This window comes from Ranitomeya variabilis, chromosome 2, assembly GCF_051348905.1.
Source record: "Ranitomeya variabilis isolate aRanVar5 chromosome 2, aRanVar5.hap1, whole genome shotgun sequence".
Lineage (NCBI taxonomy): Eukaryota > Metazoa > Chordata > Amphibia > Anura > Dendrobatidae > Ranitomeya > Ranitomeya variabilis.
The window spans coordinates 155,030,080-155,045,469 of record NC_135233.1 but is presented as its reverse complement, the minus strand read 5'-3'; the positions used below and the strand labels follow the sequence as shown (position 1 = coordinate 155,045,469).

The 15,390-nt window shown below is 44.3% G+C and overlaps 1 protein-coding gene across 2 annotated transcripts in view; it reads right to left on the bottom strand.

The window, feature by feature from the left end:
- VTA1 (vesicle trafficking 1) overlaps positions 1-15,390 on the bottom strand; it is a 321,449-nt gene that overhangs the window by 34,675 nt on the left and 271,384 nt on the right. For both annotated transcript variants that reach the window (XM_077283110.1, XM_077283109.1), the window contains exon 7: positions 4,159-4,242. In XM_077283110.1, the coding sequence (XP_077139225.1) occupies positions 4,159-4,242 (84 nt within the window). The remainder of the gene's footprint in view (positions 1-4,158; positions 4,243-15,390) is intronic.

Genomic DNA, 15,390 nt, shown 5'->3' with positions numbered 1-15,390 from the left:
GCCAAAGTGAACCCTAAAGGTCTAAAAAGAATTGTTGGTTCAACGAATAAGTGGACCTATGGAAAAATCTTATTGAAGATCGGAATTGATGTTGAAAAGCCATAGACAGCAGCAATGCCTACTGATAAGAAATGATCTTCAATATGGTGAAAGTGCACAGGTAAAACATCTAATATTACCCTCCGTATGAGGCACCGCGCGAGTAATTACTTAGTAATTAACTAATTCTAGTGTGCACACCTATGCATGAAGGGAGGGAATGTAAGTAACTACGATTTTCTCTTTCCCCCATAACGGCACCACGGAGAGAATTACATAGATTGTACATTGGGGAAGAAGGGGGGCACTGCCTCCAGAACCCTTTTCCTAAAGGTGAGATCTGAAGAAGAGATCAAGTCTAGCCGGTAATGATTAAAGAATGTAGAGGGAGAAGACCAAGTGGCGGCTCTACATATCTGCTCTATTGAAGCGCCGGCTCTCTCTGCCCAGGACGTCGCCACCGCTCTGGTTGAATGGGCTCTTATCTCCTCCGGGATGGCTGCTCAACAGGAGGAATAGGACAGGGTGATGCTTTTTGTCCCTTCTGTGGACCCTGGAAGCAGAGAAACAGAGCCCTATCCTTTCTACATTCCCTCGCAGCTATCAGATACTGGACCAGGCATCTCTTTACATCTAAGGTATGTAGCACCTCTTCCTCCTTAGGCTTCTTTCACACTTCAGTTGTTTGGCGTCAGTTTGAAACCGCCATTTTCGTCAAATAACGGGTCCGCCATTTTCCCATAGACATGCATTAGTGACGGATTGTGGCGGATGGTCGTCCGTTCCATCCGCCATGCGACGGATCCGTCGAGATTTGGCGGACGTCATCTAGACATTGACGGACATTATAACGTTTTTTGTCTGCGCCGAAATGGCGGTTCGTGATGGATCCGTCGCGTCCGCCATTCCATAGAATGGCCGCCTATGGGCGACGGATCCGTCGCGACCGTCGTTTCGGCGGATCCATCGCCCCAATCCGCTTTTTCAATTGCGCATGCTCCAAAAAGTAGATACTTTTCCCAGACAACCCCCAAGTAACGGATCCGTCAAAAAAACGGATCCGTTAGAACCGTTTTCTCAACAATTGTGACGGATCCGTCACTATGTCGGAGGTTACTGACGCCAAACAACTGAAGTGTGAAAGAAGCCTTACTCTTGGGATTGCCCCGCAGCTTCCCAGGAACCCTTTAAAAAAGTTTCCGCTTTTTTATCCATGGGGTCTTTTAGTGTCCCCATGTCTTCGAAGGGCAGGGCAAATTTTTTAGAGGCTTTTGCTATTGCCACGACTAGCTTCGGCGCTTTCCCCCGTAGCTAGCAGGCCGGGTCATCAAGGGGATATTTTCTTTTAGGGGTTAGGAGAACCTTTTTATCTGGCCTTTTCCACTCTCTTTTGATCAGGGAGTGGATTTTCTCGTTCATTGGAAAAGCCCTCCATTTTTATTGTCCAGCCCACTGAACATCAGGTCTTGGGCTGTTTTCTTAGGCCATTCATCTGCAAGCCCCATAGTTGTCCTTACAGCTTTTACGAGGGCATCCGTCTCTTCAATCGGGAAGCAGCTGCAACCCCCTTCTGAGGATGAAGAAGACGACTGGGAAGATGATGAGTTACTTGAGTCGGACAATTCCCTCTCTGATTCACTAATGCTAGATTCCGGAGACATATGTCAGGCCCTATGTTTTTTCTTTGAGGTTTTAATGCTTTTAAGGGCATCTTCTACCTGACTTCTTATCAGTGTTTTAAGATCTAATGCAAAATTCGGAGATTCTTCCTGGATTGTTTGTTCTATACATGGAGTGCAGAGCTTTGTCCCCCACGTAGTGGACAGCACCTCTGTGCATATAGCACACGCCCTGTGTTTGGACTTGGCTACACATTTCTTCCCCTGAAAAAAAGATAACAACCCCTCATTAAAGAGTAGACTTTCACGGAGATCACTCACCCTCCTGTAGAAAGATACCGTCTCAGGCCTAGGGATTATGTCCACAGCTGGATCCACTTCTGGCCGTGCCGTTTTGATGGAGCTTCTGCTGCGCTGAGAGCCTGAGCGACTGCTACGCTGCTGGGAAGAAGTGTCTCCTTTGCGCTGCTGTAGCTGGCGTTGCTGATGCCTCTGCACCTGCTTGGGGGACTGCCGCTGGACATCCTGCTCCTCTGGCTGCTCGTGGTCACTCATGGAGACTTAGGCACCTTCCACCCCCCTTCAGGGGGTTTTAAATGCTTTTGCCCCCGCGTTCCTGCGCTCAGGTAATGCGGCGCCGTGCAATCACCCATTTCCCAGTGATGCACCGCGCTGCTTCCGGAAATGCCCCTTGCGCATGCGCACTACTGATTACACAGTGCACAGCGCCACTTGTCACAGGGGTATCGCGCGCGAGTGCACCGGCTTCCCAGCTCTCCCCGGCCCCGGGGATGTTTGCGGGGTGGCGCTGTACCGAGGGACTGCATCTTGCGGAGCTGAAGTGGCCACCGCCACCCTCACACTGCCCATGAAGTGCTCCAGCCGGGGGATCCCCTCCAGGTGACCGCTGTCACTCACCGCCATGGGGAAAAGATTTTATTTTATTTTTTTCCCTTTTTTCTTTCTCGGGAGAGGCAGACTTGTCCTTTCTTCACTGCCTCTCCCCACTCACCATCAAGGTCCGCCGACCCCGGCAGTGGTGCTTCGGGGAAAATGATACCGAGCCAGTGGAGGCAGGGAGCCCCGCCCGCTGCCTAGAATCACACTGGTTCGGCCCCCGGCATCCCACGAGGTACGTGCTGTAGGTTCCCCATCAGGGACAGGAAACCAACTGATGTGGGAGAGAGGTACCGCCTTTTTTCACCTGTAGGTTTCCTGTCCCTGAGGACGGATCCCTCTCTCTCCGTGGTGCCGTCATGGGTGAAAGAGAAAAAATATTTTCAAACTTACAATTCTTATATATATACACCCCTAAAAAATAGTTATAGCACAGAAACTAATTTAACTTAAATTTTACATTGGCATCATTTTTCAGATGTTCTTGTGCTTTATTATTAGGATGTTAGAAGGCTTAAATATTTGTCATCATCTTTTCATTTTTTTACCCCAAGGACATTTTTTCACTTTTGGAGTGACATAGTGAGAAAACCACCAAAATGGATACCATTTGATAAAGTGCACCCCTAAAAGCATTCAAAACCTCTCACATGAAGTTTACAATTTTTTTTCCACTTAAAATAAAACTTTAGACCCAAGTTTTTCATTACCACAAAAGGGTAATAGAAGAAATGAAACTAACAATTTATTGCACAATTTCTAAAAAATGCAACACCTCATTAGTGGTCGGATACTATTTTTGGGCACATGACAGGGCTCGGAAGAGAAAAAGCCGTTTGGCTTTGGGAGCATGGATTTTGCTCTACTTTTTTTTTAGAACCTCTCAAGAACTTCTGTGCTACCAGCAACCGTGAAACCCCCTATTTTTCCGTTGATAGAGATGGACCACAGTGGGGGCTTATTTTCTGCTTTTTGTTGGATGAGTTGCAAGTATTTTAATATCATTTTGGGGTACATAACATTTTTGAACTGATTACAAACACTTGACATACCTGTCATGTTGCGGGATCTCCCACCTAAACATGATGTATATGTATGCCCAGTGCTGGGAAGTAATGAAAATGGAAAAAAGACCTCAGTGTTAAGGAATCCTTAACTGAACCCCTCAACTGACGTCTATCACCTTTCTCTATAGTGCTCTCACTTCAACTGAGCCTCTGTAACGGATTGGACACCATCTAGATTTTTACATTTCTTCATTTCTTTTCCTCAGCACAGCATCACATGAATAGCATGAGACCTTGCAATTTCTGTCTGCTGGGAGGGCAGTGTCATTATCCTCCATCCTACGGCCTCCTAATTAAGCTAAAAGACGATAAGCAATCAGCCAGGGATGTTCCACTGTGATTCTGTGCTGACAGGATTTATCTAATCACCATTAGTGACCGGTTAGTGTTTTGATGTTCTCTACATCTGACCTCTTTGCACATAACATTCATTGTGCAACCATCGGTTTTCAGGTTTTATCCAAGTTCTTACTGTAGCAAAATACAGTATATATTTGGTCACTGATAGACATAACTTGTCTTGCACTGACCCTTACCTTGTGGTTGTGCGTTGTACAGTGATGGGTCTACAGAAGGTATATTTTGCGGTGATGGATGAACAATGGTACTGCTTGCTACGCCTGCAAAACACAGACATCAAGCTATTACATGAACAGAATCATTTCATAATGCAGAATATCATTTATATTCAATCTATTTTTATTGAAAGAAATAATTTTACAAATAAAAAACAAGTAATCCAAAACATAATGCATAAAAGAACAGGCGGGGGACCCAGAACAGGGAAGCAAATGCCAAACAAGAGAGAGCATAGTTACTTACAGATAACGGTATTTCTCAGAGCCCATGACAGCACTACCAGAGAGAGGGGATCCACCCTTCAGAAACAGGAAACCTATAGGATAAAAGGGCGGTACCTCTCTCCTGCGTCAGTTTGGTTTACAGAGCATCAAAGGTCCTGCAGGTTAGTGACAACAAAACAATATACACTTTTAACATATTGCTTAACAGGATTACACCGTGTCTATAATAAAAAAAAAACACATAGTATAATAAAGTGCTCACCGCACACGTGATAAGGGGGGGGAATAAGCAGGTGCTGTCATGGGCTCTGAGAAATACCGTTATCGGTAAGTAACTATGCTTTTCTCAGTCGCCCATGACAGCACTACCAGAGAGAATTGCAGAGATTATTGCTTAGGGAGGGACCACAGCCTGTAAGACCCCTCTTCCGAAGGTTAAGTCAGATGATGAGGCTAGGTCTAAGCGGTAGTGTCTAAAAAAGGTTGAAGGTGATGACCAGGTGGCCGCCTTACAGATTTTGTCTATTGATACTTCCGACCTTTTGGCCCAGGAGGCCGACATAGGTCTTGTAGAGTGCGCTTTGAGTCCCTCAGGAACTGTATTTCCAGTGGACGAGTACGCTAAGGCTATCGCATCTGTTACCCAGCGTGCTATCGGGCTTTTGGAGGCTTTGAGTTCTTTTCTGGGTCCCTGAAAACAGAGAGACCCTTTCTTCCTATGATGTTGGGTGGATTCTAAGTATTGTACTAGACACCTTCTCACATCTAATGTGTGGAATTTTTCCTCTTTCTTATTTTTAGGATTTGGGCAGAAGGAAGGAAGGATTATTTCCTGGGACCTGTGAAAATTGGACGCAACCTTGGGTAGATAGGCAGGATCTGTTCTTAGGATTACCCTATCATCCATGATTTGTGTAAAGGGAGGATTTGCAGATAGAGCCTGAAGATCACTTATTCTACGGGCAGATGTTAAGGCTGTGAGAAGGGCCGTTTTAAGTGATAAGGTTTTAAGTGGTATCGAATCTATAGGCTCAAACGGGGGTTCTGTTAGAGCTGACAAGACTAAATTTAAGTCCCAGGTTGGTAGTCTTTTTATGTTTATGGGTTTAGATCTTACAGCAGCTTTAATAAACCTTATTACCCATGGATTAGCAGCTATATTCTCACTGTATAATGCCCCTAAAGCCGCTATTTGCACCTTTAAGGTGCTTACCGAGAGGCCTACGTCTAAGCCTTTTTGTAGGAATTCTAATACTATCAACTGGAACCCCATCTTGTAACTTTACCCCAGAGGTGGACAGAAACTCTTTCCAGGTTTTGCCGTATATTTTAGTTGTTACTGTTTTCCTACTTTTCAATAGTGTGGACACTAATTTATCCGAAAAGCCCCTTGCCTTTAGTAGTGACCTCTCAAGTTCCACGCTGTCAAGTGGAGACTCTCTGAGGGTGGAACACCGGTCCCTGCGATAGGAGGTCCGGAAGATCCGGAAAAACCCAGGGATCGGTGACCGATAGCATCCTCAGCCAGGAAAACCAGGTCCTTTTGGGCCAGAAGGGGGCTATTAGGATGAGTCTCGCCCTGTCCTGTCTGATTTTCCGCAGAACTGCCGGGGTAAGTATATGAGGGGGAAAGGCATATGCGAGACCCTGAGTCCAGGGAATCGTTAATGCATCCAGTGCCTGAGGGCCCCCCTTGGGGTCTAGAGAACAGAACTCTTTTACTTTCCTGCTTTCTACACTGGCAAAAAGGTCTATCACAGGGACCCCTCATAGTTTGGTGATGTGATTGAAGACGCTTTGATTCAGTGTCCATTCCCCCTGTTTTAAATGGGTACGGCTTAAGAAGTCTGCTTTTTGGTTCTCTACCCCTTTTATATGTAGTGCAGAAAGGGACATGAAGTTGTTGTCTGCTAAAGTGAAGATTTGGGAAGTGGCCTTTATTAGGGCTTGAGACCTGGTCCCCCCCTGGTGGTTCAGGTAGGCTACCACCACCTGATTGTCCGAGAAAACCCGGACATGATGCCCCTGCAGGCTGGGAAGGAAGTATGATAGAGCGCGGCTCACCGCCAAAAGTTCTTTTTGGTTTGAGGACGCACCGTATTCTTGATCTGTCCAGACTCCCTGAGTGATACTGTTGCACAGATGAGCTCCCCACCCCGTGGGACTCGCGTCCGTGGTAACTATCCGAGATATGTCTATTACCCAAGGAACCCCTTTTGATAGGTGGTTGAATTCCAACCACCAAGCTAGGGAATGAATCGTGTCTGAATTTAGAGTCATATGTCCTTCTAGATGTCCCTTTAGTGCAATCTGATTCCTCAGAATATCCCACTGGATGTTTCTCATGTGGATTTGTGCCCACAGGATTGCTGGGAGGCAGGCAGAAAGGGACCCCAGTAATGACATTGCTCCTCTCAAAGTCATATGAGAGTTTGAGCAAGCTTTTGAGACAAGATTTAATATTATTTGTTTTTTCTGGTCTGGAAGGCGACATTCCTGTGTTATTGAGTCCAAAGTTAGACCCAAAAACTCTTGAACTCTGGTCGGTTCTAGTTTTGATTTTTGGAGATTTAGAAGCCAGCCTAACTGCGTTACAGTTTTTATTACTCTGTCGCATTGTTGGCGACAGTGTTGGGCTGAATTGCTGATAATTAGAAAGTCGTCCAAGTATGGCACTATTAAAATGTCCTCTCAGATGGGCCATCATTTCCGCTATTAATTTGGTAAACACACAGGGTGCCACTGAAATGCCAAAGGGAAGAGCTTTGTACTGGTATTCCCTTACTTCTCCTCCCATGACCACTGCTAGTCTGAGGTATTTCTGGGAGTTCTTGTGGATTGGGACGTGATAATGCGCGTCGCTGAGATCCAACACTATCATGAAGCAATTCGGAAACAGGTTTTTGATTGTTGATTTTATTGACAATATTTTGAAACTTTGTTTTTTTACATAACCGTTTAGCTTCCGCAAGTTTATTATTGTGCGGAAGGACCCATCCGGTTTTGGAACCAGAAACAGTGGGGAATAAAACCCTGTCCCTCTTTCCAGTGGGGGAACTTCTTGAATGACGTCTTTGTTTATGAGCTTTGTAACTTCTTGTTCCAATGCATGTTGTTGCTGAGGTGAAGATTTTAGTGGGGTGACCACATAGTTTTGGGGAGGAAGGGAAGTAAAGTTTATTTGAAGTCCCATTTTTATCAAGTTCAAAATCCAGATGCTGGTCGAGATTTTTTCCCAGGCCGGAAGGTATTGAGATAATCTCTCTCCCACCCTGGGGGAGGTGTCACTTAGGGGTCTTTTTATCTTTTGGGGAATTACCGAAAAGGAACCCCCTATCCCTCCTTTTTCCATCATCCCATCTGTTCTGTTCCCTTAGGGGATGTCTCCGAAAAAATTTCCTATTCCGAAAGGGCCGCTTAACAAATGGTGTGGCCAGGTTAGGGAACCCTTTTTTCTTATCTCCTGCTTTCTGTAAAATGTCATCCAGGGTCTCCCCAAACAAAAATTTTCCCTCACATGGAATTGAGCAAAGTTTCTGTTTAGTCTGTAGGTTGCCTGCCCAACTTTTTAGCCATAGCGTCCTACGAGCTGCATTAGATAAAGCCGCTGATTTAGAAGTGAGTTTAATAGAGTCTGCTGACGAGTCCGCTAAAAAGGCTGCCGCCCCTCTAATCATGGGAATCGATTCTATCACCTTATTTCTAGATACACCGTCTCTTAGTTGTTTTTCTAAGTTATCAATCCAAATCATTAGAGATCTAGAAGTACATGCGGCTGCTATTGCAGGCCTTAAACATCCCCCTGCCGATTCCCAGGGCCCTTTAAGGAAGGTATCGGCTCTTTTGTCAAGGGGATCTTTCAGAGTTCCCATGTCCTCAAAGGGCAACGCAAATTTTTTGGAGGCCTTAGCTACTGCTACGTCAAGTTTAGGGGCTTTATCCCATGAGGTAGAAGCCTCTTCCTCGAAGGGATATTTCCTTTTAAGGGAGGGTACCGATGAGTTTTTTTCTTTCTGGCTTTTCCCACTCCTTTTTAATTAATGCTTGAACATTTTCATTAAGCGGAAAGACTCTGCGTTTTTTCTGACCTAATCCTCCAAACATGATGTCCTGTACCGTCTTGTCAAGACGGGGATCCAGGACCCCCATGGTCGATCTTACAGCCTTCACAAGGGCATCGACCTCATCTAAAGGAAAGCAGTGGCGACCTCCACTCTCAGAATCCGAGGAGGAGGAGGAGGAACCCCGCCTATCTGAATCTCCATCTTCAGAACTAGAGGAATCGGAGTGGGAATAGGATACAGGTGTTTTCTCTTTAACCCTTTCACCTTTAAGGGATTTAAACGCTGTCTCTACCTCTGATTTGATTACAGATCGTAACTCAGAGGCGAAATTAGGGGTTTCCTCACAAAGGACTTGTCCTATACAGGAATCACAATTTCTTATCCCATGTCTGCGACAAGGGTTTTCTGCACAGGGGAAGGACATGTGCTTAGTTTTCTCCATTCTCTTCTTCGCCAAAAAATAAACGGAGAAGAGGGGACCCCAATTATTTGGTGAACTTTCACGAAGATCACTCACCCATCTTGCGCAGCTACAGGTACCGGTTCTGGAGGAGGTATAGGATCCTGTATGAGATCCATAGGCGGTGGTGTCGGCTGGTTAGCCATACTGCAGCCTTTACTCTGCGGCGTGGAACAGCTACTGGAGCGAGTACTGCGGGTGCCGGCAGATGATCTCTTTCTTTGCGCATCCGGGTTGCGCTGGTGGTGACGCTGCTGCTGCGGCTGTAACTGCAGCGGCGGCAGGAGCTGCTGATCGCTGTCCTCCATTATTAGGACTGCATGCAGCAAGGAAGGTGATCTTTTAAACTGAAATTTGGCGCCAATCCACCCCCTCCTCCAGGGCTGCGTCATCGGAAAGCGCTGATCCCCATACATCGATGTGCGTATGCACGCACTACCTAGGACCCGGAAGTGGAGACGCACTGGATCCGGGGCGGCGGCCATCTTGGTGCACCTCGCACACCCTGCGCATGTGCCCGCCCCAAATACAGGAAGTGCTTGAATGCGTTAGTTCTGTGCAGGCACACCGGGTCCCCGAAGCCCCTACCCCAATCCGGGGAGGCTGCGCTTCCCTCCGCGCACTCTGCAGACCCCTCGGTCCCAGCAGTGGCGGCGTCGGACACCGCACCAGCCGTGACAGGGGCCTCCCCGCTGTCGTAGCTCGACTGGCCGGCTCCGGATCTTCAAGGTACCGATCCTAGAGGGTTCCCTGTCAGGGACAGGAAACCAAACTGACGCAGGAGAGGTACTGCCCCTTTATCCTTATCCTATAGGTTTCCTGTCCCTGAGAAATACGCAATAGCGGCCTTTACAAACTGCAGCATAATCACTTGTTAACAAAACCGCTACTATACTCAGTTCACTTCTGTAAAAGATATTGCGATAGTCCTTAAAATAATTCCAGCAAAGAGGGGGAGGGGAGGAACGCTTGAGACTATCATTTTATGCAGTGAATTTATATGAAATGTAAATCTGGCACCATAAATAGGTGAATGGCACAAACCAGTTGAAGAAAAACATTTTTATGTTTAATCCTATTGGTACAATGGAAAACTGATTGATCCATGATAACATTTTCAGTTGTACATGGGACATTAATGGCCACTGGCATGCACTACAGCTCTTTCACACATTACCATTTTTTTCTAAGTAGTCTAAACCTCCTATATAGACAGCATGGGTGAAATCTACTACAGAATCTGTTGTAAAGCCCACACACATACAGTGGGTGAAAAAAAGAATTGAACACATCACCAATAAATACCGTATATACTCGAGTATAAGCCGACCCGAGTATAAGCCGACCCCCCTAATTTTGCAACAAAAAACTGGGAAAACTTATTGACTCGAGTATAAGCCTAGGGTGGAAAATGCAGCAGCTAAGGGTAAATGTCAAAAATAAAAATAGATACCAATAAAAGTAAAATTAATTAAGACATCAGTAGGTTAAGTGTTTTTGAATATCCATATTGAATCAGGAGCCCCATATAATGCTCCATACAGTTCATTATGGCCTCATAAGATGCTCCATAGAAAATAGGCCCCATATAATGCTCCATACAGTTCATTATGGCCCCATAAGATGCTCCATATACAAATATGCCCCATATAATTCTCCATGCAGTTCTTTATGGCCCCATAGATGCCCCATATAATGCTCCATGCAGTTCTTTATGGCCCCATAAATGCCCCATATAGTGCTCCATGTAGTTCTTTGTGGCCCCATAGATGCTCCATATAATGCTTCATGCAGTTCTTTATGGCTCCATAGATGCCCCATATAATGCTCCATACAGTTATGTCCCCATAGATGCCCCATATAATGCTCCATGCAGTTATGTCCCCATAGATGCTCCATATAATGCTCCATGCAGTTCATTATGGCCCCATAGATGCCCCATAAAATGCTCCATGCAGTTATGTCCCCAGAGATGCCCCATATAATGCTCCAGGCAGTTCTTTATGGCCCCATAGACGCTCCATATAGCATTATGCCACATGTAATGCTGCTGCTGCACTAAAAAAAAAAAAAAGTTACATACTCACCTCTCGTCGCTGCCCGCTGCTCCTCAGCGTCCCGTCTCTCCGCACTGACTGTTCAGGCAGAGGGCGGCGCGCAAACAAATACGTCTTCGTGCCCTCTGACCTGAACAGTCACAGCAGAGGACGCAGAAGACAGGGCGGCGGTGGAACGCGGAAAGGTGAATATGAAATACTCACCTGCTCCCGGCGCTGTCCCACGTCTCCGGGAGCGGCAGCTTCTTCCTGTAGTGAGCGGTCACGTGGCACCGCTCATTACAGTAATGAATATGTGGCTCCACCCCTATGGGAGTGGAGTCCATATTCATTACTTTAATGAGCGGTACCAGTGACCGCTGAACAGAGGAAGAAGCCTCCGCGCCCGAACACCGTGGGACATGCAGGGACCGCGTCAGGAGCGCCGGGAGCAGGTATTTGACAGGCGTTGCTCCCCCTCACCCGCCGACCCCCCCCCGCCTTCCATGACTCGAGTATAAGCCGAGAGGGGCACTTTCAGCCCATTTTTTTTGGCTGAAAATCTCGGCTTACACTCGAGTATATTAGGTAAATATATTTGTACAGATGCTATCGACAGGAAATTCTCACCAGATGTAAGTAACAACTCATCCAATCCACACAGGCACAGAAATCAAACCATAGTTGTCCATCAATTATGTGTAATAATGAGAAATCATAAAAACATATTGAACACATGAAGAAAGACATCCGAAAGTAAGGAGGAATTCAGCAAGGAAACTTGTAAATATTTTTAAAACTCAGCTTTTAATTAAGCAATATAAAAAGCTCAAGTTAAGAACCAGTAAACTATTTGACAGTACAAAAAAGAAGGTCACAGACCTACGCGTTTCAGCGGAGTGTCTTAATCATGGTCTGTTTGCTGTCTGACATACAGGCATTTTATGCTAGTAAAGCTCAAACCGTGACAATTACTTGTGAAATACAATACCAAAAGACAAATATTTGTGTGAAAAAAAAACAACCCCTCCCCCCAAAAAAAAAAAATCACAACCCCCCCCAAGAAAAGCCCATGCTAACTCATCTCTTTTGTAAAAAGAACCGCCCATCAAAACTGAAATACTTATGCTCTAAAATGTATTGTACTGCCATAACCAAGAATTATTTAACCCCTTAGTGACAGAGCCAATTTGGTACTTAATAACCAAGCCAATTTTTACAATTCTGACCACTGTCATTTTATGAAGTTATAGCTCTGGAAAGCTTCAACGAATCCCACTGATTTGGAGACTGTTTTTTTGTGACATATTGTACATCATATTAGTGGTAAAATTTCTTCAATATAACTTGTGTTTGGGTATGGAATAGAAAAAAAAAAAAAAAAAAAAAGAAAATTCGGCAAAACTTTTGAAAATTTAGCAATTTTCAAACTTTTAATTTTTGTACCCTTAAATCAGAGAGTGGTATCACACAAAATAGTTAATTAACATTTCTCTTTTTACCAACAAAATTTACAAAACCATTTTTTTTAGGGACCATCTCACATTTGAAGTGAGTCTGGGGGGTCAATATAACAGAAAATACCCAAAAGTGACACCATTCTAAAAACTGCACACCTCAAGGTGCACAAAACCACATTCATGAAGTTTATTAACCCTTCACGAGAACTAAAGCAATGTGGAAGAAAAAAAATGAACATTTTACTTTTTTCAAATTTTTTTTTACATTGAAATTAATTTTTATTTTCACAAGGGTATCAGGAGATAATGCACCACAAAATTTGTTGTGCAATCTCTCCTGAGTACGCCAATACCCCGTATGTGAGGGAAAGCCACTGTTTGGGCCCATGCCAGGGCTCAGAAGGTAGGGAGCACCGTTTGACTTTTTGAACACAAAATTGGCTGGAATGGTGGGCGCCATGTCGCATTTGGAGACCCACTGATGTACCTAAACAGTGGAACTGCACCAATTCTAACTCCAACCCTAACCCTAACACACCCCTAACCTTAACTCCAACCCTAACTACAAATCTAACCCTAACCACAACCCCAACTTTAGCCCAACCCCATCCCTAATAGAAAATGGAAATAAATAAATTTTATTATTTTTACCTAACTAAGGGGGTGATAAAGGGGGGTTTGATTTAATATTTTTTTTAATTTTGATCACTGTGATAGGGTCTATTCACAGTGATCAAAATGAACCAATAGGAAAAATGTCCTATTGTTGCTGGCGGGCACATTCGCCCACCATTTTCTTCCCAGAAGATGCTGTTGGCTGGGGGACTTCACGAGGGGATGCAGGGACACCGGAGGTACAGGGGAAGATTAAATAAATGAGAAATCAACTTTTTGCGGTCGCCGTTATTCCGTTAATAATGGCAATCGCAACACGTCGGGTTCGTTAAAAACCGACCTGAATCATGTTCTCTGGGGTCTCAGCTACCTCCCGGTAGCCGAGACCACAGAGAAATTTCAACACTGGGGGTGCTATACACTTCTTTCTCAGTGGCACTAAAAAGCGGCGCTGAGGCATAAGTACCCTTATCTGCCGCCATTAAAAGGCGTAATTTTAATAGGTTAATTAAGGTTAATTTTAATAGTATACGTACTATATGTATCAAGATCGTAGTTTAAGCAGTTTAGAGCAACATCATGGGTTATGGATGGGTACAGGGCTATTACATCACAGGATAACCATTTATAGTGTTTCTGCCATTTGAAATCCTCAAATATAGTGGCTATAAATTTGTTTTTTCTTTTTTGTGCTTTTTGTTTTTCACACAGAAAATATGTCTTTTGGCATTGTATCTCACAGGAAATTGTGTCATGGTGTGGTCACGCCCACTATTTGATCTTTACTAACATAAAATGCCTGCATGTCAGACAGCAAACTGACCATGATTAAGCCACTTGCACAGGTGCAAAAAGTCATGGAAAATCATGACACCAGATAAAATGTATCAGTAATTAGAAAGCAATCCTGCTACTTAGTGAAAAATAATATCAACTGGTTCAGCTGATGGCGTATAAAAAGGTGTCTCATTACCAAGAAGGCACACAAGAAACATCTCACGATGGGCAAAACTAGTAAGTTGTGTCAAGACCTTCACAACCTTATTGTTGCAAAACATACTGATGGCATTGGTTACAGAAGAATTTCTAAACTATTGAAGGCTCAAGGGAGAACTGTTGAAGCCATAATCCAGAAGTGGAAAGACCACCATTTCACCATAAACTGGCCATGACCAGGTGCTCTGCACAAGTTTTCAGGCAGAGGAGTGAAAATAATTATCAGAAGAGTTGCCCAAGAGCCAGGGACCACCAGTGGAAAGGCTAAAGGAACACCTGGAATCACCAGGTATAATTGTTTCAAAGAAAATTATAAGTAATGTAAATAGCCTCTGTGGCCTGTAAGCATGCTCACCATGCAAGACTACATTGATGAACAAAAAGCATTTTCAGACGTGTTAACAGTTTGCTAAATGGGGGTATATAGTCTGGTCACATGAGACAAAAATTGAACGCTTTGTATGCCCATGATACACAACATGTTTGGAGGCCAAAAGGCGATAACATTTCACCCTAAAACACCATACCACCAGTGAAGTTTGAAGGTGGAAATATCATGGTGTGGGGCACTTTTTCAGCATATAGCACTGGAAAATTTCATATAATTGAAGGAAGGATGACTGGACAAATGTACCGAGATATTCTTAAAAAAAAAATGCTGCCATCAATCAGGATGATAAAGATGAAATGAGGGTGGACATGTCAGCAAGACAATGATCCCAAACACACAGCCAAGGAAACATTTAATTTGTTTCAGAGAAAGAAAATAAAAATGCTAGACTGGCCCAGCCAATCACCTGACCTGAATCCAATAGAAAATGTATGGAAGGAACTAAAGCTCAGAGTTCATAGAAGGAGCCAATGGGAGATTCAGGATTTTAAGAGTGTTTGTGAGGAAGAATGGGCCAAAATCACACCTGAGCAATGGATGCAACTAACTTTTCCATGTAGAAGGCATCTTGCAGCTGTCATCACCAGCAAAGGTTTTTGTAAGAAGTAGTAAATACATTTCAGTAAACATGTTCAATACTTTTCCCGCTGTTGTTTCTCATTATTATATATAATTCATGGACATCTATGGTTTGACTTCTTTGCCTGTGTGGATTGGATGGGTTGTTACTGACATTTGGTGAGAATTTCATGTCAAGAGCACCTTTAGAAAGTTATTTAGAAAATTGGTGACACGCTCAATACTTAATTCACCTGCTGTATTTATATATTTTGCCGTGCGATTTCCAACAAAAAAATTTGGGGTTTAACTTTGCACACAAGATTAAAAAGGTTGGGGACGTCTGTATTAGACAGGTATAATTATCAATAGTTGTCACGTTACC